This window comes from Zalophus californianus, chromosome 9, assembly GCF_009762305.2.
Source record: "Zalophus californianus isolate mZalCal1 chromosome 9, mZalCal1.pri.v2, whole genome shotgun sequence".
Taxonomy (NCBI): Eukaryota; Metazoa; Chordata; class Mammalia; order Carnivora; family Otariidae; genus Zalophus; species Zalophus californianus.
In genome coordinates, this window is record NC_045603.1 from 30,578,791 (window position 1) to 30,604,291 (window position 25,501).

The 25,501-nt window shown below is 45.6% G+C and overlaps 2 protein-coding genes and 1 non-coding gene across 4 annotated transcripts; 2 read left to right on the top strand and 1 right to left on the bottom strand.

The window, feature by feature from the left end:
• Window positions 1-552: 552 nt before the first annotated feature.
• On the bottom strand, window positions 553-20,548 carry LOC113922407. Its single transcript, XM_027594305.1, has 3 exons — window positions 20,471-20,548; window positions 19,184-19,585; window positions 553-1,335 (listed from the first exon to the last, which is right to left on the bottom strand). Exons 1-3 carry the CDS (start codon window positions 20,546-20,548, stop codon window positions 1,087-1,089), a joined length of 729 nt encoding a protein of 242 aa, XP_027450106.1. The 3' UTR covers window positions 553-1,086.
• On the top strand, window positions 3,415-3,521 carry LOC113923211. Its single transcript, XR_003520218.1, has one exon. It is a non-coding gene; the product is annotated as a U6 spliceosomal RNA (small nuclear RNA).
• DUSP6 (dual specificity phosphatase 6) lies at window positions 19,997-25,087 on the top strand. Of its 2 annotated transcripts, XM_027593641.1 has the most exons (3): window positions 20,178-21,446; window positions 22,068-22,505; window positions 23,557-25,087. In XM_027593641.1, the coding sequence occupies exons 1-3, from the start codon at window positions 21,047-21,049 to the stop codon at window positions 23,862-23,864; spliced, it is 1,146 nt and encodes a 381-aa protein (XP_027449442.1). In that variant the 5' UTR covers window positions 20,178-21,046; the 3' UTR covers window positions 23,865-25,087. The 2 variants fall into 2 exon arrangements, with proteins under 2 accessions (XP_027449444.1, XP_027449442.1); XM_027593643.2 differs by lacking the exon at window positions 22,068-22,505 and having other exon boundaries at window positions 19,997-21,446.
• Window positions 25,088-25,501: the final 414 nt, after the last annotated feature.

A 25,501-nucleotide genomic window follows, 5' to 3' on the forward strand; every position in this document is an offset into this window, starting at 1 on the left:
AGTTTCTCTTATTGGAAGATACGTTGGAACTTTAGTATCTTCAAACAAACAAACAAAGGTAACTAGCATTTCCACAAACATATTAGTGGTACTTGAAATACCCCATTCCTGGGTAATCTTCTGAAAAATAAAAGCAAAGTTTTGGTGTGTTCCAGTAGCTTTCAGAAGCCCAGCATTTTCAAAGCCGTATTATTGAATAGCTCCCACATTTAATGCTAAGTAAACAATATGCTACGGACACCCAGATTATAAGGGAAATCCTGATGGATGGGAGAAGGAAAAGAACACTGTCTCATGTACAATTTAGGCTCCAAGGCAATTTCTGCTAGATGATTACTGTATTTGTTACAGCTTGATCACCTGTATTTCATTTCAAATAAATTTTCTTCAGTCTCTTTGCCAACAAAGCACATTTGATAGAAATGCCTCAAAATCAATTTATACTACTTCACCAGTTTTATGCATTTTAAATTTAAGGAAACAACAATTAGGATATTTGCAATGATGAAAAGAACTCCATTAAGCTGCCACAAATGTCAAAAGTTCCTGGCTATGCTAACGCTTATGTAATTGTTCTGGAAACCCCACGCACCGGAATAGACCTACAACACTAGGCATGACTCACTGAATATTTCTATGCACATAGAAATTTAGAGCATCTCTCTAAAATGCTCTCCAGTTGGGAAAAAGACAAAACATAAAAACCCCCAGAGAACGTGTGGGTTCTCCAATTTCCAAATGGTCCTCATTTCTTCTCGTGACTTTATTCCCAAGTTTGTTTTTGGAGAAGTGATGGCTGGTAGCATATGGCTGGTGTCCTAATCCCCTGACCAGTGTCAAGGAAGATGACATAACACCATGAAGGGCTCAGCAGTATGGGCGGGCCTGGGCCCACAAAGTCAAGGCTCACTGGCAGCGTATATTCTGATCGTTTCTGTTGGATGCCTTGTGCAAGTCCAAATTCTTACGGGGAATTTACAAGAGCTTATGGCATACCTGTGTCCTCAAAAGCCGATGTGTGGTGGTACTTCTAATACCGAGGTAACACATTCATCATTGGCCCTAGTCGTGGGTTTGGGAATTCACTCAATGGTGAGCCAAACCAGTTTCGTGGATGGGAAGGTTCTGAGGGCAGTTCCACCAGGCCGTTGAAACAGTTTTTGTTTGGGCAGGGAAGAGGCAGGTCAGCCATTTGGAGGCCACTGGCAGGCCACCCCAAGGAAGGTCAAGAGGAGGAATCTGGCGGGCAATTGCCATCGATGGACCAAACGGCCCGTAGTGAGCCCCAAGGCAAAGGACAGGGCTTGAGAAGAGACCCCCAAGCGCGGGGGAGGTCTGAAAAGAAAAGGCAGAATTCCGGTTTTAGAGAAACTTAGAGGCGAAATGTGGAGGAATGACTGAGACAAACTCAGTTGGTAGGACTCGAACAGCAGGGTGAGCCTGGAATAGGAATAAGGTGGGCACCTCACAGCCGTAATGAAGCAGGAGTTCAGAACAGACTCCAAACAAAGCCCAGCTGACCAGAGAACGAGCGAGGTGGACTTGCGTTTCCTCCGCCCACGAGCAGGCTTGGGCCCAGTACCTGGGCTGGGGCTGCGCTGCAGGTGGGGCCCTGCGGCCGAAGGTCGAGCCGGAATCAGGGCAGGGCACCAGGCAGATGGTGGGGCACCACCCACACCAAAGTCCTTGTGGCCCCTAGCCCTTTTGTTTTCATGACTTCAGTCCTGTCTTTTTTTTTTTTTTTTTGAACTTTTTATACACTCTCAGCATCTTTTTTTTTTTTTTTTTAAGATTTTATTTATTTGAAAGAGAGAGAGCACAAGCAGGGGGAGCTGTAGGCAGAGGGAGATGCAGGCTTCCCGCTGAGCGGGGAGCCCGATGGGGGACTCGATTCCAGGACCCTGGGATCTTGACCTGAGCCAAAGGCAGATGCTTAACTGACTGAGCCACCCAGGCGCCCCTCTCTCAGCAACTTTCAAATATACAATACAGTATTATTAACTGGGGTCATCATGCTGTACATGATCTCCCCATGACTTATTTATTTTATAACTGGAAGTTTGTGCCCTTTTTGCAACCTGAAATTCACAGCCCAAACTCCTCAGGCTGCTCATCTTTCAGGATCCAGTTCAAAGAGCATCTTCTGTGTGAAGCCCTTCCTGGCTTCTCTGGGTTCCAGGAGCACCTTATACAACTCTCTGTTGTGACACTTAATACACTTTGTCTTGTCCTGTTTTTCTTTACCCATCTCTCTCCCAACTAGCCTTCAAATTTCTTGCCAAATGAGTCTTGGCATCTCCTGAGCCCAGCATAGTACCAGCACACTGTAAGAGCTCAATAAATATTTGATGATAAATAAATGGGGTGAACAAGTATTTATTAAATCCAAATCGATCAACTGATAAGGTAATGAATGAAGTAATTGTTAACAATTCCATATATTGACAAAAACCACAAAATATTAACAGTCGCTAACATTTGTGCACTGTGTGCTGACTGTCCTGGGCTTCTATGCTCGATCCTTCACATAGATTATCTTATTTCATCTCCACAACCACCCAAGATGTAAGTGCTATTATAACACCCATTATACAGATAAGAAAATGGAGGCATTATGCTAACATCTTTAAGAACTGGATCTCATCTGGGATCTGTATATTCTACTCAGCAATAGAATTCCTCATTCCTTGGGCCTTCCACTTGCCACAGGGGATGTAGTGGCTCTTGACAGTTGGGAGGGAGGTGTGATCAGGCTCTGCTTGTCTCTCTGCTTCCCTCCTTCTTCCCCGTGTCTTCCATTAACAAGGAAATGATGTCCCAGGCAGTCCTACTGGCAAGTGCCACATTGGAAAGTGCCTTTCCTGATGGGTAAAGCCTCACTGGAATTGGCCAGAGTTCCCTACTCCTCCTTTGAGTTCTTTCCCTTGCTAGCTGTAAGGTGTAGGATGTGGCAGAAATTGAAGTGAAATGACAAGGAGTTTTCCGCTGCATCTGATATTTACATATCTACCTTGTTGTGAGGACCACACAGGACTTTACCTACCTTACCCTCTTTAGTCCTTACCCTACCCTATGAAGCAGGTTTCTTCATCCCTCAGCGTACATGGGAGCCACCTGAGATTCCGAGAGGTTTAGCAACTTGCCTAATGTCCTAGAAGCTAGAAGCAGAGCCAGGATTTGAACCTCCAATCTGATGTAACTCAGCAAATATCTATGGACCACCTCTTTTTGGATGCACCATCCCCTTCCTACACAGCATGTGGCCACCAATACCTGTTAATGTCAAGGACGTGGCCATAATCACCGTCTCTGGCTATTGGTCAGGGTATCCTTTAAAGCATGTCATGGAGGCAGTTTTTAAATCGACCTATTTAAAAAGTCACGGTGCTAAAAAATAAAAAAAGAAAAGTCACAGTGCTCACTGCAGCAGCACATACACTAAAATTGGACCCATACAGGGAAGATTAGCGTGGCCCCTGCACAAGGATGGCACACAAACTCATGAAACGTCCACATTGTTTCAAAGAGTGCACTTGCTGTGGTGAGGACTGGGTGCTGTGTGGAAGTGTTCAATAACCATACTGTACCCCTGAAACTAATGTTACATTGTATGTTAACTAACTGGAATTAAAATAAAAACTTTAAGAAAGTCACAAAGATCCAATTCATTGGTGGAAAAATCGCAAAAATTTGAGACTGAAGCCATGGATGACAGTGGGTAAGATGAGCAGCGTCTCTAGTTAGAAAAACCCCACTTCTCTCTCCTGACTTCTGCCCTTCTTTTCTGCTTGCTGGCAGCTCCCGTGCTCCTAGTTTACACGCAGGCACTTCTGTTGACCTGTTCATGATGGGTGGTGATAAGCTCTTACGAAATGATGCACCAGTGGGAGAGAGCAGATCCAGAGTTCACGCCCGCACTGCTTGCTCTGTGAAATTCCAGACTGTTTAATCGGCTCTATCTCAGCCTAAGAACTCCGGATTCCACTTTTCTTAATGACTTTCCCCTCCTTAAATGCCTACACAGTTATCTTGGAAGAAGGAGAAAAAGAATAGATGAATCACTTGCAGGAAACGGGGCAGAGACATGTGGTTGGAACGGCAGATGGCTGTGTGTGTGGGCACATCGCTGTCTCTGTTGTTCCTTCCACCACCCTCTGGAAATGAAGCCTTTGGAAGAGTACGTTCATTCCAGAGTGGGGGCTGCGCCTGCTTTCAGGTGCTAACATGCAAACCCACATCCACACGGCTTCTTCTCAGACATCGGAACTCTGGGGAGAGTAGAAAACTCAGGCTCTGGCCCAGATTGGACAATTCATCCTCTCCTCCAAGTTTTGACATTAAACCTTCTAAAGATAAAGTAATAAGCTACATACAATTAGTGGCAACGAATTTCTCATGCTGTCTTTTTTGTCCTGCAGGATATGAAGTAAGTACATAAATATTCTTCCTATGTGTCACAGTGCAAGCTCCTGACCTCATAAGGGATTGGCAAATGCCTATAGGGAAGCTAGAGGGAGATTTACATTCAGATAAAATAGGCATTAAGCAGGAGAACACAAAACTGTTCTTGGTGGGGCTTTTGGTGGTGGGGGCGTGAAAAGGACATAAAGACAGTGTCCATGTGTTACTCTCCGTAACAAGTTAGCTTCTTGCTGTATGTATTGGGATGTCACCAACCATGGTTGTTTCACTTGGATAACTGAAATAAGTTTCTAGAATCCCAAGGATTCAAGAGAACACAGTTTGATACACTGTTTTTCAGAAGGCTTCATGGAGGCCCTCCTGTTACTTCTACATAAATTCCCAAGTGTCATCTGGATGTAAATGCTAAGATAAGTAATTGTTATTTTATTTTTAGGTGTATGAAACTCACTTCACTGACAGACTCTTAAGAGAGTCCTCGGTCACTGCCATCTGCCCTCCCTACCCTAGACCCATGCTACAGGACCTTGTTGTGAGCACACAAATGTGCAGAAAGAATTTGTCACCTTTTTCCTTGGTGCATTAGAAGTTTTGGTAAAATATACATCTAGAAATCGAAATATATTCCCGAGCACAAATTACATACTATTTGGAAACAAAGCATTGAGGTTAGCAGTTTTAAAATTAATGAACACTCCTTTAAAATTTAACGTTATAATACAAATCATCTGACTAAGAATGAGTAAACTCAGTCCAGAAACCAATCTGAATAGCCATAAAAAACATTTCATCAATCATAAATCCCAATAATAGAATTTCTACCCCTATACTCACTATGATTTGATGACTCATTTATCTGAAAGTCGTTCATCTTAACCTTCACGAAAGCACTAATTCTTGAATCCTAAAATGCTTTAAAATTATCTTTTGTAATTTTAAAACATGACCATACTGGACTAATTTTTGTGCCTTTCAACATCCCTCCAGCCCCACGTGATCCCTGGGCCTCGGCCTCCTCCTGAATGGACAGACTCCTGAGGGTGCAGCTTTGGAAAGACCACATCTCACCTGCTGCATCAGTAGCCAGGGGCTCCAGGACCCAGGTCTGAGCTGACGAGGCTCTTGGACCTTAATGGATGGCCAATCCCCTCCCACATCTTCCAGGCAGCTCAGCACCATCTCCCTCCTGGTGTAACTTGTAGGACAAGCAAGGAAATTCGCAAATTTCTTCGTGAAGTATTACCAGTTCCTTAACACACCACCTGGTATCTGCATTCCTTCCTTCCTGGCTTTCTCTCTCTTTCTCTCATTTTTTGAAGCCTTGGGATTGCACCTTCCAACACAGTCTTAGCAAGAGATCTTTGCCTCAGGTCTTATTTTTTAGATAATTTGACTAAGACAATGAGTTTTTTAAAAATCACATGTTGGGGCGCCTGGGTGGCTCAGTTGGTTAAGCGACTGCCTTCGGCTCAGGTCATGATCCTGGAGTCCCGGGATCGAGTCCCGCATCGGGCTCCCTGCTCAGCAGTGAGTCTGCTTCTCCCTCGGACCCTCCCCCCTCTCATGCTCTATCTCATTCTCTCTCTCAAATAAATAAATAAAATCTTTAAATAAAAAAAAATAAATAAAAATCACATGTTGTATCTTCAATCTGGCCTCCTGCCTACAGTCTGTTTTCTTCCCATTCATCTCTAGAATGATGAATGGAGATCTATAATCCCTGTTAAGGTTAACTAGAGCTGCTCCAGTGAAATGTCTCTGGGTTGAGAATGTTTCCTAAATCTCATCTAACTTTCCTCTGAGTTTTTTTTCTCACCGAAATAGGATTGGGTATAGTAGCTCTTTTCTCAGATTGACTGCTTCTGCCCAGCTTGGTGTGGAGAACCAGGACAACAGACAGTGGCCTTTCTATATCCACCCTGCTATCTACTGGACCTACTTCCTGATCGCCGTTTTATTATCTCTGATGGTATCTTCTACCTTCATGGCGTCCTTGCCTCCCATCTCACTTACAGCGAATTCCTCATATGTACTCGTGATAAAGCCAGTTCAAAGTAATATTCAAAATCCCTTTGACTCAGGATATTGTTTTGTGTAAAATATGTGTCTTTTAATCAGCAGCTAAACAGCATCGGCTGCCAAGAGCAATGTGGTACATGGGGATTGTAAACAAGGCACTTCGGTGTCACAAGTCTTTCCCAGACTGAGAAAGAGAAGTCAAGGGACTTTTTCACTCCTCTGTTTAATGGGCCAGATCATCTCTCATGAAGGGGACTGGGGGTGAGGATGAATGCTCTTAGTTATTTGGTGGTATCACTCTTTCCACCTGAGCAGGAGGCGGGTACTGTGAATGCCTGGAGAGTATATTAAGGCTGTTATTTTAATGAGTTAAAATTCCTTAGAAGGTTTGCATAGATAATAATGGCTGAGGCAGAGTTTAAGACAAACAGCCCTTCTGGGATTAAAACTAAACAAAAACCAGGGCTCCTTAACCCTGAGCAATTCTAAGGAGTGAGAGCAGTTTTAATTACAGCATGAGATTTATAATGAGTCGAGAAGGAAAAGTCAGGCATCAGTGAGTTTTGTATAAAAATGTGCTTTGGGATTATCCAGTGCCTCTACATGTTTTCTGTTCGAAAACAGTGATTGAGGGACGCTTGGGTGGCTCAGTTGGTTAAGTGTCTGCCTTCGACTCAGGTCATGATTCTGGGGTCCTGGGGTCGAGCCCCGCAGTGGGCTCCCTTGCTTCTCCTTCTGCTCCTCCCTTGCTTGTTTACTCTCTCTCTCTGACAAATAAATAAATAAAATCTTTAAAAAAAAAGAATTTATCCTGCAGATATACTCACGTGTAAAGGGGATAAATGTGTAGAAGACTGTATTCATTGCAGTCACTACTTGCAATAGCAAAAAAGATTCTGCACAACCTCAGTATCCATCAATAGTTAAGATCAGGTAAATAAATGATGCATGCCCACACAATGGAATACTATGTAGCCATAAACATGAACGAGGAAGCTCTATGTTTTCTCATATGAACCCATTTCCAAAATGTGTTCAGTGAAAAAATCAAACTGCACCCCTGTGTGTTTTGTCTGCTACAATTTTGTAATGAGAACATCAATACTACTAAATGTATATGCTTATACATGCGTAGACGCTCTCTGGGCAGCTACACAGAAACTAGTTAACAGTGGCTGCCTCCAGGGAGAACCAGGTAGCTAGGTGAGCCTACCTTTACTGTATATCCCTTCTTTCCTTTGGAATTTTATTCCATGCACAAGTTATCACCTGTCCATATATAACTCAATAATGCTTTATTCTTTAAGAGAAGAAAAAACTCGGTAACACGTGCAGACATTTGAAAGGGGGCTCTCATCTAATGCATGGGAAAACTACATTCTGTAGTTCCAAGTCTGCTGACAGTAGCATATCCGTTGTTGTTTTTTTAAAAATAGACTTTATTTTTTAGAGCAGCTTTAGGTGTATAGCAAAACTGACCAGGAAGCACAGAGATTTATACACACACACACACACACACATATATATATATCCCGCCCCCACATATACACAGCCTCCCCATTAACCACATCCAGCACCAGCATGGTACATTCATCATAATTGATGAGTTTACATTGACACATCATTATCACCCAAAGTTCATAGTTTACCTAAGGGTTCACTCTTGATGGTATACAGCGTGTGGATTTTGACAAATGTACAATGACATGTATTCACCATTGCAGTATCATACACAATAGTTTCACGGCAGTAAAAATCCCGTGTCCCTCCAGTTCATCCCTCCCTCCCTCTAACCTTGGGCAGTCACTTGATTTTTTTATTATCTCCATAGTTTTGCCTTTTCAAGAGTGTCCTATAGTTGGAATCACAGACTATGTAGCGTTTTCAGATGGGCTTCTTTCACTTAGCAATATGCTAAGTTTCTTCCCTGTCCTTTCATAGCCTGATAGCTCATTTCTTTTTAGTGCTGAATAATATTCCATTGGATGAATCACAGTTTGTTTATCCATCCACCAACTCGAGGACATCTTGGTTGCTTCCAAAGTTTTGGAAATTTAGAACAAAGCCCCTATAAACATCCGTGTGCAGGTTTTTGTGTGAACACGTTTTCAACTTTTTGAGTAAATACTAATGAGGGTGATTGCCAAATCATACAACCAGAGTATGTCTAATTTTGTTAAGAAGTTGCCAAACTGTCTTCTAGAGTGATTGCACCATTTTGCATTCCCACTAGCAATATATGAGAGTTCCTGTTGTTCCACATCCTCACCAGCTTTTGGTGTTGTCAGTGTTCTGGATTTGGGCCATTCTAATAGGTTGCTAGTGGTATCTCATTGTTGATTCAACTCACATTTCCCTGATGACATTGGATGTGAAGAATCTTTTCATATGCCATCTGTAGATCTTCTTTGGCAGGTGTCCATTATGATCTTTGGTCCATTTTTTAATCAGGTTGGTTCATTTTCTTACCACTGAGTTTCAAGAGTTAGGTAACAGTCCTTTACCAGATGTGTCTTTTGCAAATATTTTCTCCCAGTCTGTGGCTTCCACATTTTTTTTAAAGAAGTGAATGTAAACTTTGAAGACTGAAACAGAAATTAAATTATCAAATGGCTACGTTAGTAACAAATGGATAAATCTTTATTATTTTCCCTTTATAACTGATTCTTTGTTGTCAGCACTGCCATGTTTCTAGATGTTTCCTGGAGCCTTGGTAGTAAAGGAATCTAACAACTAATGGATGAGCAGGTGTAAATGCAGACTGTGATACTATGGTATTTCAACTGCCCTTAAAATATGATCTAATTTGTGTAAGGATTAAAAATTCTTCTTCTTCTATAATTTGTAATCTCTCAATTTCTTCATGATGAATTTTACCAGTAAGCTTTCCAAGAAGTTCATGTTAAGAGAGAATAAATGAATTAGAATAATTTACTACACCAGAGCAAGTATTTCATTAGAGAGAACTTATCACTTATTACTTAGGTGAAGGTACCTCAGGAAGTAGCATATATTATCTTCTCTTTATGTGTTCCTGGCATGTCTCCTTACTCTATCACTCTGTAACCCCTTAGTTGCCATATATAAAGTGAAGGACTCTGGATGGATGGACTCTCACGTCAGTCATCTAGCATGACCATCATTTTGGATCTAGAAATTTGAACTGTCCTCATAGCATGACAGATGCTACCTTTGTAATATTCTCTCTTACATCACAATCCCATGTGTGGAGGGGAGTGTCCCCATGTGATTTATCATTTTATCCCTCAGAATACCTTGCATCAACTCGCAGGTATATTGAGCATGGATTTTTTAAAAGGTAGAAGACAAAGTGATTTCGGCAAAATTTAAAGCATTTTCAGTCTGTAGTGCTTTCTGCGATAGATGCCCGTGTTACTTTTCCAAAGAGAAAAGAGAGTTCCGGTGTGGTCCAGGGTGGTGAATTGGAGATTTAGTTCTGAGAAAGGGCCAGGTGGCAGATGGAAAAGGCATGACCAGGTGCCCTTAGCTTTGAGGACAGACTCCAAGACCCAGAAGGCGAACACAATCTGAAAGCCTTATCCCAACTCTCCACTTAAGTGACCGTGTGTAACTCCCATCTCTGAACATCGGATGCTCCCCACCCCCACTGCTGCAATAGGAACCAGAGGAGTAACACTCCTTACACTCTTGTTTGTAATTAAAAACAATGAGGTGACAGGCTTTCTTCACAAAATGTCACTTTTGCAACCAAACATGTTGCTGTGGCATTTTCACCGTAAAGGTGATGGACCCTTTTATCAGAAATACTACTTCCTGGGTGGCGAGCACCTGAAACTTCTGCAGCCTCCTCCCTCCGTGGAGTGTTTCTGATGCTTTCATTCAGCTTTCTGCTTTTCTGTGGGGCTGGAAATTTTTTTTAAAGTATGCTTCACGACAGGGCTTGAACTCACGACTCTGAGATCAAGACCTGAGCTGAGATCAAGAGTCAGACGCGTAACCAACTGAGCCACCCAGAAGCCTTCTGAGGCTGGAATTTTTATAACAAAAAGTAAGAGGCAAAAGGCAGTTTCTCTCCTGGAGCAGAATTATACCACTGGCATTTAGAGTAACATTGTCCCCTCTTTCCTGGCTACAATTATAAGCATCTCACATACCTCCCTATGTGAGGTAAGGTAAGTATTTTGTCATCTTCTATTAATAGGGAGGGATCTGAGTCACAGAAGGGCTAAGTGATTTTTCTAGCCCCAGAAATAAGAGGAATAAAATGAAGCAGGATGATGAGTACGTTATTTTAGGAATGTGGTGGTATAGCATCATTTTCCTGGACAATTGCAATTGCTTCCTAATTGGCTTTCCTGCCCCTGGTTTTTCTCCCCCCTGCAGTCTACTCACCTCTTTGTTATCAGAATCATATTCTGAAATCATGTCACACCCTTGTATAAATATCTTTGATGACTTCTCGCTGCCTAGTGAAAACTTCCGAACTCCTTAGCATAGCATCCGAAGTCCATTTCCATCTGGCTTTAAACTACCTTTCTTACATTCTTTGCCGCTCTGCACCCTCCATACAGTTGTCATGCATGTGCATGGCTCCAAACCTTTGCTTCATGCCACCTGTCTCTCTAGCCTAGAATGCCTTTCATCTCCTGTCCCTCTGGGATGAGGGAGAGGGGAAATTTCTTATCCATGGGGATCTAACTCAGATACCCTCTTCTCTGAGACACTTTGCAACATCCAAGGCCCATGAACCATTTCCTCCTTTTGCTCCCTCCCATAGCACTTCCTTTCTATTGCAACGATCATATTTATGGTTACATTCTAGCTACGTGGACAGGAGTCTAACCTATCCAATCAGACTTCCTTTTTGTGACAGCAGGGTCTGATGCTGACTGATTTCCACGTCCTAGCAATCATTTCAGTTCCAGACACACGATTGACAGGTGCTCAAGAACTTGATGCTGCTTTCTTTTTTTTTTTTTTAACATTTTATTTATTTATTCACGAGAGACAGAAAGAGAGAGAAGCAGAGGGAGAAGCAGGCTCCCAAGGAGCAGGGAGCCAGATGCAGGACTTGGGATCAGGACCCTGGGATCATGACCTGAGCCGAAGGCAGACGCTTAACCATCTGAGCCACCCAGGCGCCCTGATGCTGCTTTCAAGAGAAACCTTCTTTTAGGCAAATCCACAGGCAGTTTTGGGTACAGTTTCAGGCCTCGTGAAAAGAAGTCAGGGTGCGTGCCAAGTTAAGAATTGAGCTTTCAAGGACAAGCAGATTAGTTATGTTTAACACTGCATTCTTCTGTTATGAAGTTCTGAAGTTTGTGGGGAGAGCATGCTCTTTGATTCCGGGTAACCATCCAAAACATTTCTGTACTTCCTGACTAGAGCTGATGGGTGAGCAACATGGCTGTCTGGGATATCATTTGGAGCTTTCCAAAGTCTGGACCACCTGTATGAGCCACTCCTGGCTGCTGGATTACAACAGTTGCCTGGGCCCCTCTCTAGACATTCTGAATCAGAGTCCTTGAGTTAGAGACCTGTGAGGCCTCTGGACTGACAGCAAGTACCTCCAAGGTGTTTCTAAACATTCAAGACCCCTGGTCTGGCTGGAAACCTCTCCCGAGGCAAGGGGATTGATGGGGGATGCATGTTGTGGATCTGTGCAAGCCAGTGGTTCTCAGCTCAGGTTGCATATGAGAATTCCCTGGTGGATTTTTGAGACCTACCAACACCTGCCGCCCCCCCCCCCCACATCATTTAAATCAGAACTACTGATGATGGGATTTGGGCATCTATGCTTTTTTGAAACCTTTCCTTCTGAACCAATCTGATGGTAGAATAAATGTCAGATTCCTTTTACAAAAATCATAGGTCTCTAGTGGTTAGAGCTCCCACTTACGTTGCACTCCTCACTGCGCTCAACCTCACTCTCACTATAGAAGTAAATCTCATACCAAATTTAACAAGTAAAAAAAAAATATGCTTCAGCAGCGAAGTACAGTTATGCAAACTGTGTGTAGCTGGGAAAGGTCTCTCTACCCCCAGTGCTTTGATTAACAGCACCCTGCACGAAAGGGCCATCCTAAAGGAAAGTCAGCAATGCTCCAAAATCAGAACCAGTGGGTTTTGTAATCTCATGGGGGCAGGATCCTAGGGGAAATGGGGAGGTGGGGGAGGTCACAGGACACAGGGCTGGAGGCCACCCGCACATAGGTGGGCTACAAGATGGAGGGTCCTATCACACTTCCTCTAACAATCACCAATTTCAGCAACAGAACTAATTTTTTTTAGAACTAATTTTTAATTTCTTACCCCAAGCTGAAACAACAACAACAATAACAAAAACAAATGAACTCCTCTGGTCACTAAGCAGAAGGTGTTGATACATATTAAAGAATGTCCCAGCTAAGTATCCACTCCCTCAAGCGTTAGAGTACTACAGTTCTTACTTACTTAGTTACTTCAAAGTAAATTACCATAAGGACAATGGAACAGAAGTCAGAGAAATCCCATCATAAAGGCTTTTCCCCTGGGAACTGGTTAGGCAAAATGTTGGAGAGAGGAAAGGGGGAAGAGTGGGGCATGACTTAGCAAGCATTTAGATTTTTGGGGTTTGGGTAAAGAATCTGAAAGTTCTGGTAGGTCCAGAAAAACCTGATGGGAATACATCAAAAGATGCACACTCGTCAGATGGTTAACAAAAATAACCTTGGAATCATACACGCGCAAAAATCACTACAGAAACTGTGCTAAGCAGCTGGTCTGTTTACTTAGGGCTGGGGTGTCTCCATAATGTGTCCTCTAACAGGGCATCCTTCCCCCACGAAGGAAGATTCCTTTCCATTTCACAGGACAGTGGCTCTCGTACCTGGCTCGGACCCACCCCCTTTTCCTTTCACCTCTGTAAAGCTCCTGCTTGGCAGGAAATCAGAGAAGGGAAGGAACTTCCCATAAGATGAGGTTTCTTTTTTTTATTATTATTTTTAAAGATTTTGTTTATTTATTTATTTGAGAGAGAGTGAGAGCACGTGAGCGTGCAGGAGGAGGGGTGGGGGTGGAGGGGAAGAGGGAGAAGGAGAAGCAGACTCCCTGCTGAGCACAGAGCATAGTGCAGGGCTCCATCCCAGGACCCTGAGATCATGACCTGAGTCCAAGTCAGATGCTTAACAGACTGAATTACCCAGGCGCCCCAAGATGAGGTTTCTTAGATGTAAGGTCTTAAAAGCATAAGGACCCAGTATATAAATGGGTGTTCCCATCAGAGACAGAGAACCCAGATTACTGAGAGTGGTTACATCGTTTGGGCGGTGAACTCCCAAGATCCCTCTTGCAGAACATGAAGTTAACAGAACTGGCTTGAGGGGCACCTGGGTGGCTCAGTTGGGTTAAGAATTGTACTCTTGATTTTGGTCATGATCCCAGGGTCCCGGGATGGAGCCCCGCATGGGGCTCTGCACTCAGTGCAGAGTCTGCTCATCCCTCTCCCTCTGCTCCTCCCCCAGTGCGCTATCTCTAAAATAAATAAATAAAATCTTCAAACAAACAAACAGGACTGGCCTGAGCTGACAGTGATGGGGGGTGGGCTGGGAGACATGTTGCCCCTTCAGCAGGTGAGTCCTAGACACCGCTGGGAAATTCCTCGGAAGCAAGCAGCAATATCAAGGTCACCAATTTATCCAGGTCTCGACACATTGAGAAACTGCAATTTCTGGGGGGCTTACATCACCAGCGAAGGGGATGGTAAAGCAATTGACTCTTTAAAATTTTATTTTTCAACATCTTGTATGGATAGCTTTTCTATTCCTGAGAATAAACTGACACTGTAGTGTTTTTTACTATATAATCTCCTTTCAGCAGGGTCAATAAATATTTATTAAGAACTGTGTGTGTGTGTGTGTGTGTGTGTGTTAATAATAAAAACAGGTAACTGTCAATGAATTATTATTGTTTCAGGACTGCTCCAACCCCTTTACAAATAGAAGTCACCTATTACAATAGCCCTGTAATATAGTATCCCCATTTTACAGATGAGGGCACTGAGGCATAGGGAGATTATATGATTTCCCCCAGAGTCACATGATTAGAAAACTGCTGAGTCAGGATTAGAATCCAGGTTGGTCTGACTCTGGAACTCCCAATGTTGAGCAGCAAAATAAAATTTAACAAGTTATGTCCCCGGGGTTCCCTCAATATATTCTGGAGGATCTGCAAGTTCTTAAATTCGATAAATTCAGCTAAAGCATGCCTTGCATTGTGGACACGCACAATCATTTTCCCTGATTGCTGAGGCAAAAAGGGCTGACAGGAAATAGTACCTACTTAGAAAAATAATCCGTCTCTCTTACACAACAGCTATTTGGATTGCTCACACCTGTGTAAATAAAGGAACACAAGATAAGGAGAAAAGTCACCAGAGGAACCGTGGCCCACACAAGGAGGCACAAGGCAAATATTTCGCGTGTAGATGCAGCATGGCTAATGCCCAGGGAGCATCCATGATGCTTCATGACATGACTGAGGAGCTTCTGGAAAGACGACTACATATAGCTCCTTGCCTCCCTGGAAGGCAATGTAAGCCTAATTTCCCACTGAAGATATTGCTGGGCTTTGGAAATAATACAATGGGAAGCACTGTTCCTTTTCCAAACAACAAAGACAGTAACAAAAAATAGTAAGTGGGGTTAGCTGTACTCAGAGATGCTAGCTTCCTGAGGACTTCTTCCATATACACTTACGTATGCTTTTAGATTTCTTTTTTGAAAATAAAAGATACAAGGGAAGAATCAATGAATGTTTTCCCACTGGAAGGAAAGGGATGGAAGCAACCAAAGAAAGAAGAAATCAACATTAGTATCTTTAAATGAATTTGTTAGAGCATCTAGCTTCAAAGGAAAATTCTAGATGACGTCTCTATGGGCTCCTGAATGTACATTAATGTGCATTCCACTGGGTGATGGGAAACAAAAATACAAGAAAGTTGATGGAGACCATAGTTTTTAAAAGCTTAGCCTGATCAGGGCCAAGGTCTGAATTTCACAATAGTTTATATTTTTTCTTGAGGTCCTATCATTCTGGCAAGGTGTGACGGTGCCATCTCGTTTATAGGAAAGCTCCAACCACTCCCTAGATGTGACAGTGGCTATCATTCTGGCTCTGCTGCTGTCTAGCTCCCTGTTGGTTGCTGTCTAACCTGGCCCGTCTCTCCCCCAACCTCCACATTGTTTGGGACAATCATTAGCCTGTGCTTAATAAATTAGACCCTGCAGCTCCTCACCAAAGGGCAAGCTGTTCGACAGCAAACCAGGGGCTCATATTTGAAACTCCCTTGGGTTTTGCCTCTGCACAGCCTAAGATGTGCTGAAGGTGTTTCCTATTGGCAGTCCTTTGGGCCTCTTGGGTTCCACAGTTCCTGCTGCTCAGACATAACTTGCTGTCTTTTTGAGGCACCTGTCAGAAGAGCTCAGCTCGAGTTTTGTGAACCCCAACTGCCCTTTAAGTCAGACTACGTTGAACACATTTCTCAACTGCAGTGAAATTCTGTTCTGAGATTTAGCGGCTCAGAAAGCCACTGGCTGTCACTTTGAAGGCTCCTTGGGACTTCTAAAAGGGAATCCTGAATATGTCACAAGACCACATTTTAAGTCAGACCTTCTAAAACACGCTCTCCTTATTAGCAGAAAACTGTTTAACTATTTTCACATGATGTGTTAATAAATGTGATTGTATTCACAGAGATTACTCCAAGAGGATTAAAGGTCATGCTGACCCTTTTGGGTCTAGTAAATCGCCAAGTGTCCTCAAACACAGGAAGATTTCTGCAGAGTTGAAATGCTTCTCCAGTAGGCAAGCAAACATTCATAAACAAAAGACTTATTTTTAAGGAGCCTTCCAGGGGGAAACACCTAATGAAAGAAGGAAGAATTGAAGCATGGGTGCTTGGGGTATGCACACAAATACACACACATAGAGAAGTTAGGATGTAGCACGTTGCTTCTGTGCACTTGTGAGGAGTAGATGACCTGCATCGCTCTCCAGGCTGGAAACACAGTTCTCTGGACATGAATGATACCCTCAGCAGGGAACTGGGGCCTCCGGAAATGAGGCGGCCTGTGGTCCTCTGCCTGATGCTAGCTAGAACTCTTCTGAGCTTTTTTCCTGAGAGCCTGGGCAACAGGGCCAGGATGATGAGGTTCATTGCAAGATCACCAGGAACAGGGAGTCAGCTTTCTGCAGGAAGGAGGCAGTGAGTTTTAAAAACATCATCTTTTGAATACTCACTTTGTGCCCTACACTTTTTGTGTGTCTAATCCTCCTTGTTCTGTAATGAAGGTATAGCTAGTCCTAATTTTACATACTGCTGAATTCCCTTCCTTCTTCTCCATAGCACTTTCACTTCCGAATATACGCTATAATTACTTTGTTTATTGTCTGTCTTCACTAGAATGTAAGCTTTGGCGGGGGATGGGGGGTGGAGGTGGTATTCTTGCCCGTTTTATTCCCCGATTTTCTGGAACCCAGAATAAATGAGTGAAGGAATAAATGAACGAATGAATGGAGGCCCAGAGAAGCTAAGTGATTTTCCCCTATCAAACTACTAGTGAGTGGCTGAGCTAAGGTTGGAGCCCAAGCCCATGTGCTGTGCTGACACACTAGATTATAATGGCAGTTGTTAGGATTAGAGTCTAAGACAAACTCTAAGGAAGAAAAATATGAAGCATTTAGGGAATGGTTGACTAATAAAGAAGTGAGTGCAGAGAAAATCACCAGATGTAAAAGGAGCAGGGAAATAAATCTAACTTTTGATCTTTGACATTTATAGGGAGGGTGCAACAGGATATGTGAAGCTGGAAAAGCCTGGTGGTCAAAATTCAAAATGTAAAACTGAGTCCTTCGACTTTTGGCAGGGAACTGTGCAGTGCATGGTCTCCATGTTACCCTACAAGACGTGTATGAGGTGATCCTTAATGGTCTGTACAGGGTTTGGCATCAAATCCTGACTCCACTGTTTGTTACTGAGTGACCTCTTGCAAATTCCTTAATCTCTGTGAATGGGGATGATTTACATGGGTTTTCTGAAGACTGACCAAAATTCTGCATGTAAACACAGAAATTGAGATGTAGCCTTCCATGTAGTAAATGCCCAATTTACATATTTCTACTCAATCAATTTGGTGTGGCTGGAGAACAGGGTGTTGAAAGGGAACCAGTTAGGGAGAAATTAGAAGGGTGGCTGGATACACCGTGTTGACCATATTAAAGGATTTTGACCCTGGTCTGTAACAGCACCTACTCTGACAGCTGAATTGGGATGGCTTAAACTGCCTAGGGCAGTTCCTCCGAGGGCTTCTCTGTAGACTAGGGAGTTCCAGGCGGGCTGTTAGGCAGGCCTCAAAGGGCATCTAGATAAGAACTCAGAACAGCAGGCAGTTTGGGAATTCAGAACAATAAAAACATCAACAGCTAATAGCACATCTACATCATGCTAGGGCACTTCACCCATTTAACCATCACAGAGATCCTACGAAGAGAATATTTTCATTATCTTCATTAGGCCACGTGGAAGATGCCGTTCACAACGGATTTAACCAAGGGCACACGCTTAGGAAGTGATAGGGACACAATTTTAACTCCGGCCACCCCGTTCCAGGGACCCTTTTTATGCCTCACCTCTTAGAACCGAGTGGTCAGAATGCCATTTTATAAAATGTGCTGAGAAGGACCGACATTCCGTTGCCGTAGGGTTCAGAAGCATGGGTCAAACTGTTTCTATCTTTAGGTTTGAGAAGTGTTGCGAGTATCCTCCCAAATCTATGCCCAGGCTCAGGTAAGTACACTTTCAAAATAGCGAAGGAACAACCAATTTCCCTCCCTGTCTCTTCTGTTGGAGATCCCGGGCTGAAAGATTTTGCTCTTTGCAGCTCCCCTGCAGGGCATCCTGCCTCACCCCCAGGTCCCAGGGACTGAAAAGTCTCGGGGTGGGAAAGCCTGTAACAGGTGGGGGCGGATCGGAGGCGTCAACTCCGGCGCAGGCCTTCTCCAGTTGGAACTAGATGATATCCAGTGAAATACGGGAATTTTGTTCCAAGGGATGCCCAAAAAAGGCGCGGGGAGAGCGCGCGGCAACCCCCACCTTCGTCAAACACGCTCCTCCAGGGGCGGCCTGCTTTCAGCAGAGCTCCAAAATTGGCAACCTGGGCCTCGCAGCCGCCTTTTTTTAGCCTACATTCCCCAAACCAGGGAAGAGGCGGGTGACTAAAAATGCAAATTGGAGCCGGGTCTTCAGCAGGCAGGTCCGTGGGTGCGGGGCGTCTGGTTGGGGGAGACCCCACGACCTCAGGTGCCCTCCACTCTACTCGCGGTGGGCGCCGGGAGGGGCGCCGGGGGAAGACGCTCCCCGCCGAGCCGCTGCCCCCGCTTCCGCCTCCCGGGCGGCGGCGGGACAATGCGCGGCCTCTTTTCCGCCGGGGGTTAGGGAGGGGAGGCCGGATTAGGGCCCGCGCTTTCCGGCCGCAGGGCCGCCCCCCCCCCCCCCCTCCGGCCCGGCCCTAGCGCCGCGCCGGCCGCACACAGGTGGTTTTCCGCTCGGGAGGGGCAGGCCCCGGCACTTTTATATAACAATAGAGCTCTGCGCGCCGGGAATGCGCCTTCTAGCCGCCGCGGCCCCCGCCCGGCCACGCCTCCATCCGGTTCCCGGCCCGTCCGCCCGGCGGCGCCTCAGCGAAACGCGGCGCGCTGGCCTGGCCGGCACTTCCCCAGTTACCTGCGGGCCCTGCAGAGCCGTGGAGACGTTCTCTGCGACTCCCAGCCCTCCTTGCGAGTCGGGGGTCTCGGCAGGCACTCCTCCTCGACCCTCACCCACCCCAGGCCGTGACGGAACCCCAGAGTCGAGCGTTTGGCTCCACACGGTCGCCCGATACCCCGCACCAGCTGAGCCAGGAGGTGGGGGTGGCGGGGTGCTAGGCAAGGAGCGCACCGCGCAGGCGCGGCTGGTGCTCCGCAAGTGCCCGGCGACCCACAGAGGAGGGGGTTGCCGGGGTGGGACAGAGGCTTCCCTCCGTCGGGTCTCTCTGTGCAACGTGACCTGTCGCCGAGCCTGCGCGAGCTCCCAAGCCTCGCCACTGGTGAGGACAGCCCGCCAGGCTCCCGCGCGCCCTAAATGCACCTAGCCCTAGCTGCCTCGCCAGACCGGTTCTTCTGTCGGAAGCCGAGCTTGCTGCCCAGAAATGATTAACGAGCGCAATCCCCCAGCGCGCGGTGGGTGACCGCGGGAAGGAGGGGGCGGGGGGGGGCACTTGGATCCCCGGAACAATGGCTCATAACGCCCCAGGCCGCTGGAGAGGAATAAAAGCATCGGATTGTCCCAACCAGTTTGTTTCTGCAGGCTCCACTGTTTAAAAACAAAATAAAGTAATTTAAATGCTATTAAAAAAAACCCCTTTCTTCCTATTATCTGGACAACCAGCCATTTGTTTGTTTGCTTGATTTAAAATGTTTCAACAAAATCCTAGTTTGTTTCGAAAGATGTTGGATTAGCATTTAACACCTCATCGGTCACTAAAGCCTAGGCAGTTCACCAGCCCCAACACAGCCTCAGCTAAAAGAACATCGGAGCAAACAGAGCTGGGCTTTTTAAACTGGCAAACAAATGCCACACACCGCCTAAAGGAGGGCGGAGGAGGGGGGTTAAGGCGAACTCCAGTCCAAATGAGTTTAAAGGGAATATAAAGGAAAAAAAAAAAGCACAAGTTTTCTTAAAGCTAGCTTGTGAGCGCAGGCGTCACGAACAAGGGCTTTTGTGCCTGCTAATTGCACCATTTGTGCGCAAAAGTTCCGACGCAAAGTGTGAACTCTCAACAGAAGGAAACATGAGACAACTGAAGTGCCCTGGTTTATGTGCCCTGCTCCTCCTCCGCCGCCGCCTCCTCTTCTTTCTCCTTCCTCCCGCCGAGCCCGCTGTTGCAGCTTGTTTGCACTGGGGCTTATCCGGAGCGGAAATTCCTTTCCGTTTTTGTGAATGACAAACTCATTAACAATTCATCAACACAACCTGTTCCAGCCGGCCCGTCCCCACGGCAACAGCCCCTTCCGCAGCGCGCTCATTGGCTGGCCGAGAGAATGTATCCATTGAGACGCTCGCTGTTTGTATCCATTGAGGAGCTGCCTCGCGCAGGGGGTGTGCGAGGGTTGAGTCCAAGGGAGAGTGAGCAAATCGAGGTTTGAATAATTCGAGGAGAAAGACGCCCGGGCGGATTTGAGGTGCAGCCTTGAAGGGAGGGATTAGGAGCCGCTGGACTTTTTTTTTTTCCCCTTCCTTCCCTCCCCTCCTTAGTAGCAGGGAGTCCGAATTAATTGGATTTCATTCACTGGGGAGGAACAAAACTGTCTGGGCAGCTTCATTCAAAGAGATTCATTGACACCAAGAGCGAGCGGGTGCAGCCGGGAGCAAAGGGAACCGCCGGCTTCACTTCTGTCTCGCTTTCCCCAACCGCTAACCCGGTCTGGGAAGGGCAAGGTGGAATTAAACCCCCGCTCGGAGAGCGGCAGCTTCGCGCGGCGCGCTCGGCCTATGCCTGCCCCGAGGGGCGTCTGGTAGGCACCCGCCCTCTCCGGTAGCTCGACCCCCATGATAGATACGCTCAGACCCGTGCCCTTCGCGTCGGAAATGGCGATCAGCAAGACCGTGGCGTGGCTCAACGAGCAGTTGGAGCTGGGCAACGAGCGGCTGCTGTTGATGGACTGCCGGCCGCAAGAGCTGTATGAGTCGTCGCACATCGAGTCGGCCATCAACGTGGCCATCCCGGGCATCATGCTGCGGCGCCTGCAAAAGGGCAACCTGCCCGTGCGCGCGCTCTTCACGCGTGGCGAGGACCGCGACCGCTTCACCCGGCGCTGCGGCACCGACACGGTAGTACTCTACGACGAGAGTAGCAGCGACTGGAACGAGAACACTGGCGGCGAGTCGGTGCTTGGATTGCTGCTCAAGAAGCTCAAGGACGAGGGCTGCCGGGCGTTCTACCTGGAAGGTACGCGCCGGGGGAGTCCTGCGCGCGGGGCCGGGCGGGGGTCGCGGGGCTGTGGGGTGGGTGCGGGCAAGGCACGCGGACTGCCAAGTGCCCCTGCTGCGTTCGCCTGGAGCTTCTGAGTCGCGCTGCCGGGCTGGGGGCCCTCCGCCGGCTCCCGGCTGCGAACCTCCAGCGTCCCGCACCCGTGAGCAGGCTGGCGCAGAATCCACCAGCTTCCGGCCACAGGCACGGGTTGTTTCTCTCTAACGAGTTGTTCTCCTGCCTACCCGTAATATCCTCCACCTGTCCCTGCTTTCTATCATTCGATTTCGAATTACGATTTGCAGGACAGTAGAGGTCACTGGGGGTGTAGGTTGCATCCCCTAGCCCCTCAAAATATTTAGAAAACTTGCCACTTTGTGCATTTCCGGATTTAAAAGAATAAGGGTTTCCAGGGAAGGCGGGCCTGTTCGTTCCACTCCCAAGGGTACCCATTTAAGTGTCTTTCTCTTATAATTGGCTCTGTGTGCAGGGGGTTTCGTAGGGTGCTATGGTGTTTCCTTCGCCCGGTTGCGGCTCTCACAAGCTGTGAAAACTACTACGAGATCTCAGGTTACACGATTGCTTTTCTCGTCCTGGCAGGTGGCTTCAGTAAGTTCCAAGCCGAGTTCGCCCTACACTGCGAGACCAATCTAGACGGCTCGTGTAGCAGCAGCTCGCCACCGTTGCCAGTGCTGGGGCTCGGGGGCCTGCGGATCAGCTCCGACTCCTCCTCGGATATTGAGTCTGACCTTGACCGAGACCCCAATAGTGCAACGGACTCGGATGGCAGCCCGCTGTCCAACAGCCAGCCTTCTTTCCCCGTGGAGATCTTGCCCTTCCTCTATTTGGGCTGTGCCAAGGACTCCACCAACCTGGACGTGTTGGAGGAGTTCGGCATCAAGTACATCTTGAACGTCACCCCCAATTTGCCCAATCTCTTTGAGAACGCAGGAGAGTTTAAATACAAGCAGATCCCCATCTCGGATCACTGGAGTCAAAACCTTTCCCAGTTTTTCCCTGAGGCCATTTCTTTCATAGGTGAGACTAATGAACAGTCTTTTCCTCAGACTTTTAAATGCAAAATTCCTAGCCATTCATAGAATTTAAGCTGTTAATCTCTCTTGTTGTTTGCTAGCCTGTCAGAGTGCAGGTCTCTAATGTTACAAGGGGGTTCTTCATTCTGGTTTATCTTCTCACTAAGAAAAGAAAAAGTGCCTTTTTGACATGGTTGCAGACCACAGGTGTACTTGAAATGGGGTTTCTTGAGTCTTTGAATTCAGTCATTTGAAAGCAGGCTGTACATGATCAGACAGCAGAATTTTCTCACAGTCTTTGGACTTGGGACCGGCTAGATGGAAGTACTCACTACTGACAGGAATTTTAGCATTGCTTTATAATTTTAAAAGATCTGGGAGTTATTTTAGGACATGGGGTTAGTTGTTGGAAAGTGCTATGAATGCTAGATGTTGTAATCCAGTTGAATGTTACTGTGATACCGGTTAACTGTGAGACAGTGAGGGTAACCTGAGCCCAGCAGGAAGGACTGTGGGCTGGAAGCCTGGAGAAGCGAATCTCCAGGCATTGTAATGCATTTCCTATTACAAAGGAACTCATTTTCAGGCCATGTCGACATCCTGTTCCTCCTAATGGGCTGTCCCCTGTGACTTCCCTCTCTCTTTAAAAATGCCTGAATACCTCCATTGTTAGCGGCACAACAGTTGGAGAATAATTTAATAGACCCTTGCAGTCTGCTTGTCTGTATAAAAGGCATTCAAGACCATATTGCAGGGTTTCTGGTATTCACATGCTGAGGCAAAGAATGCACACATTAAGGATTTTTTATTGTTGTTGTTGGCAGAAACTTAATACAAAAGCTCCCTTTTCAGAAAATATCTGAACTATGTAATTGTGCCCAGTGTACATGTTTTATCGCAATGATGCATCTGCTGCTGCCTGTGGGGCTCAACTGCCACACGCGGTTCTTTTTTTTTCTTTCCTTCTTTTTTTTAAAATTCAGTTTTTAGACTGATTGTTCACAAAGAGTGGTTTTTACTCTGCTGAAATCTTGCTTTTCTTTTTGTGTTTACAGATGAAGCCCGGGGCAAAAACTGTGGTGTCTTGGTGCATTGCTTGGCTGGCATTAGCCGCTCGGTCACTGTCACTGTGGCTTATCTCATGCAGAAGCTCAACCTGTCAATGAACGATGCTTATGACATTGTCAAGATGAAGAAATCCAACATCTCCCCCAATTTCAACTTCATGGGCCAGCTGCTGGACTTCGAGAGGACGCTTGGACTCAGCAGCCCCTGTGACAATCGGGTCCCTGCGCAGCCGCTCTATTTCACCACCCCCTCCAACCAGAATGTCTACCAGGTGGACTCCCTGCAGTCCACGTGAAAGGCCCCACGCCCCTTGGTGGGATGTGTCTGTTCCTTTAGCTGTTTCTCTTGGCAGCATCAGCTGGGCTGCTTTCTTTGTATGTGGCCCCAGGGGTCAAAATGACTCCAGTTGTCTGTATTAGACAAGGTTCCCACATGTGGAATTGGTTATTACGATGGGAGAGATTTGCTCCGCTCTTGTTGGAAGACCAGAACATGCTATGTAGATCCAGGCCGTAGGTTTGCTCCATACCTATGTGTACAGCCTACCCAGGCAGGGACTGGAATTTGAGGGTTTCCAGGTATATGGGGTAGGACCAAATGGTAGGGGTAGGAGTGTGTGTTCTTTAGGGCCTTGTGTGACTGTTTCCTTCTGCATCTGGAACTGACTCTATATTGTCTTCAGTGAAGACTGATTCAATATTGCATATAGAGGAGCCAAAGAGAGGTTTCAGCTCTGTATTTGTAGTATCAATTTGCAAAAAATAAAAAATACAAAACAAAAATAAATAATAAATAAAATAAATCTGATACTCCATTTGATTATTGTAAATATTTGATCTTAAATCACTTGACAGTGTTTGTTTGAACTGTATTTGTTTTTTCTTTGATGGGTTTAAAAGAAATCATCCAAAGGGAGAAAGAGCAGTATGCCACTTCTTAAAACAACAACAACAAAAAATAGAAACGTTTGCTCTTTTCTAATCCAAAGGATATATTTGCAGCATGCTCGACTTCACCAACTCTGAATGACATTTTCATGGACACTTATCACTGAGACCTTGGTATGGTGCAGCCTTTAATCTCTTTCATATATCTTCCTTGTGATTTCCCCCCCTCTTAATGTAGTTTGACTATGCCTTACCTTTGTAAATATTATTTTGGCTTGTGTTGTCTCAAAGGGGATATCTTGGAAAGACACCAAAATCACGGGCTCACTTTTTTTTTTTAAACTTCAGCTGTGCTAAACAGTATATTACCTCTGTACAAAATTCTTCAGGGAGTGTCACCTCAAATGCAATACTTTGGGTTGGTTTCTTTCCTTTTTTTAAAAAAAATTTGTATAAAACTGGAAGCGTGTGTGCGAGCATGGGTCCCCGTCTGATGGGTGAAGTAAGAGCATATGATTGTGAAAAGCGAGTTAGGTTGCTCCATATGTTCATGGTGTAAAGTTTTGAGCTGAAATTTATTATAAGAATGTAAAACCTTAAATTATTAATAAATAACTATTTTGGCTATTAACTGTGTATTTTTTTTTTAAATCTCTCCTTCATTGTACCTACATGTGAAATGATACTTCTAAGGAATCTTTGAGTAGGGGAGTGCCAGTGCCTTGTAAAGTAGGAACAGCGGGGCAGAGTTCCCATGGTTTTAGCAACCCCAGGAATGTTTTTCAGGTGTAGTTTATGAAATTGATCTTTTGCTTCAAATAAAGGTGACATCATAGAATGAACTGCCTATTATGTGTCCCGACAATATTTTATGAATACGGTTCTGGCTTCTTTAAGAAAATAGTAATGCTCTTGAAGAAAATGAAGCCATAGAGCACACCTTGCTCAGGTATAAGGTTTGGCTGCTCATGACTGGTCATAAAGGGGGGGGTGGGTACCAGAATAAGAAAACACTCACAGTGTTAACCTCTCTCCTTCCCTGCCA

Coding starts and splice junctions, on each gene's coding strand:
- DUSP6 (XM_027593641.1), top strand. CDS start 21,047: ATGATAGATACGCTCAGACCCGTGCCCTTCGCGTCGGAAATGGCGATC. Junction 21,447..22,067: donor CCGGGCGTTCTACCTGGAAG/GTACGCGCCGGG, acceptor TCGTCCTGGCAG/GTGGCTTCAGTAAGTTCCAA. Junction 22,506..23,556: donor TGAGGCCATTTCTTTCATAG/GTGAGACTAATG, acceptor TTGTGTTTACAG/ATGAAGCCCGGGGCAAAAAC.
- LOC113922407 (XM_027594305.1), bottom strand. CDS start 20,548: ATGGATACATTCTCTCGGCCAGCCAATGAGCGCGCTGCGGAAGGGGCT. Junction 19,586..20,470: donor GGACGGGCCGGCTGGAACAG/GTTGTGTTGATG, acceptor AGCTAGGGCTAG/GTGCATTTAGGGCGCGCGGG. Junction 1,336..19,183: donor CGGCTCTGCAGGGCCCGCAG/GTAACTGGGGAA, acceptor TTTTCTTTTCAG/ACCTCCCCCGCGCTTGGGGG.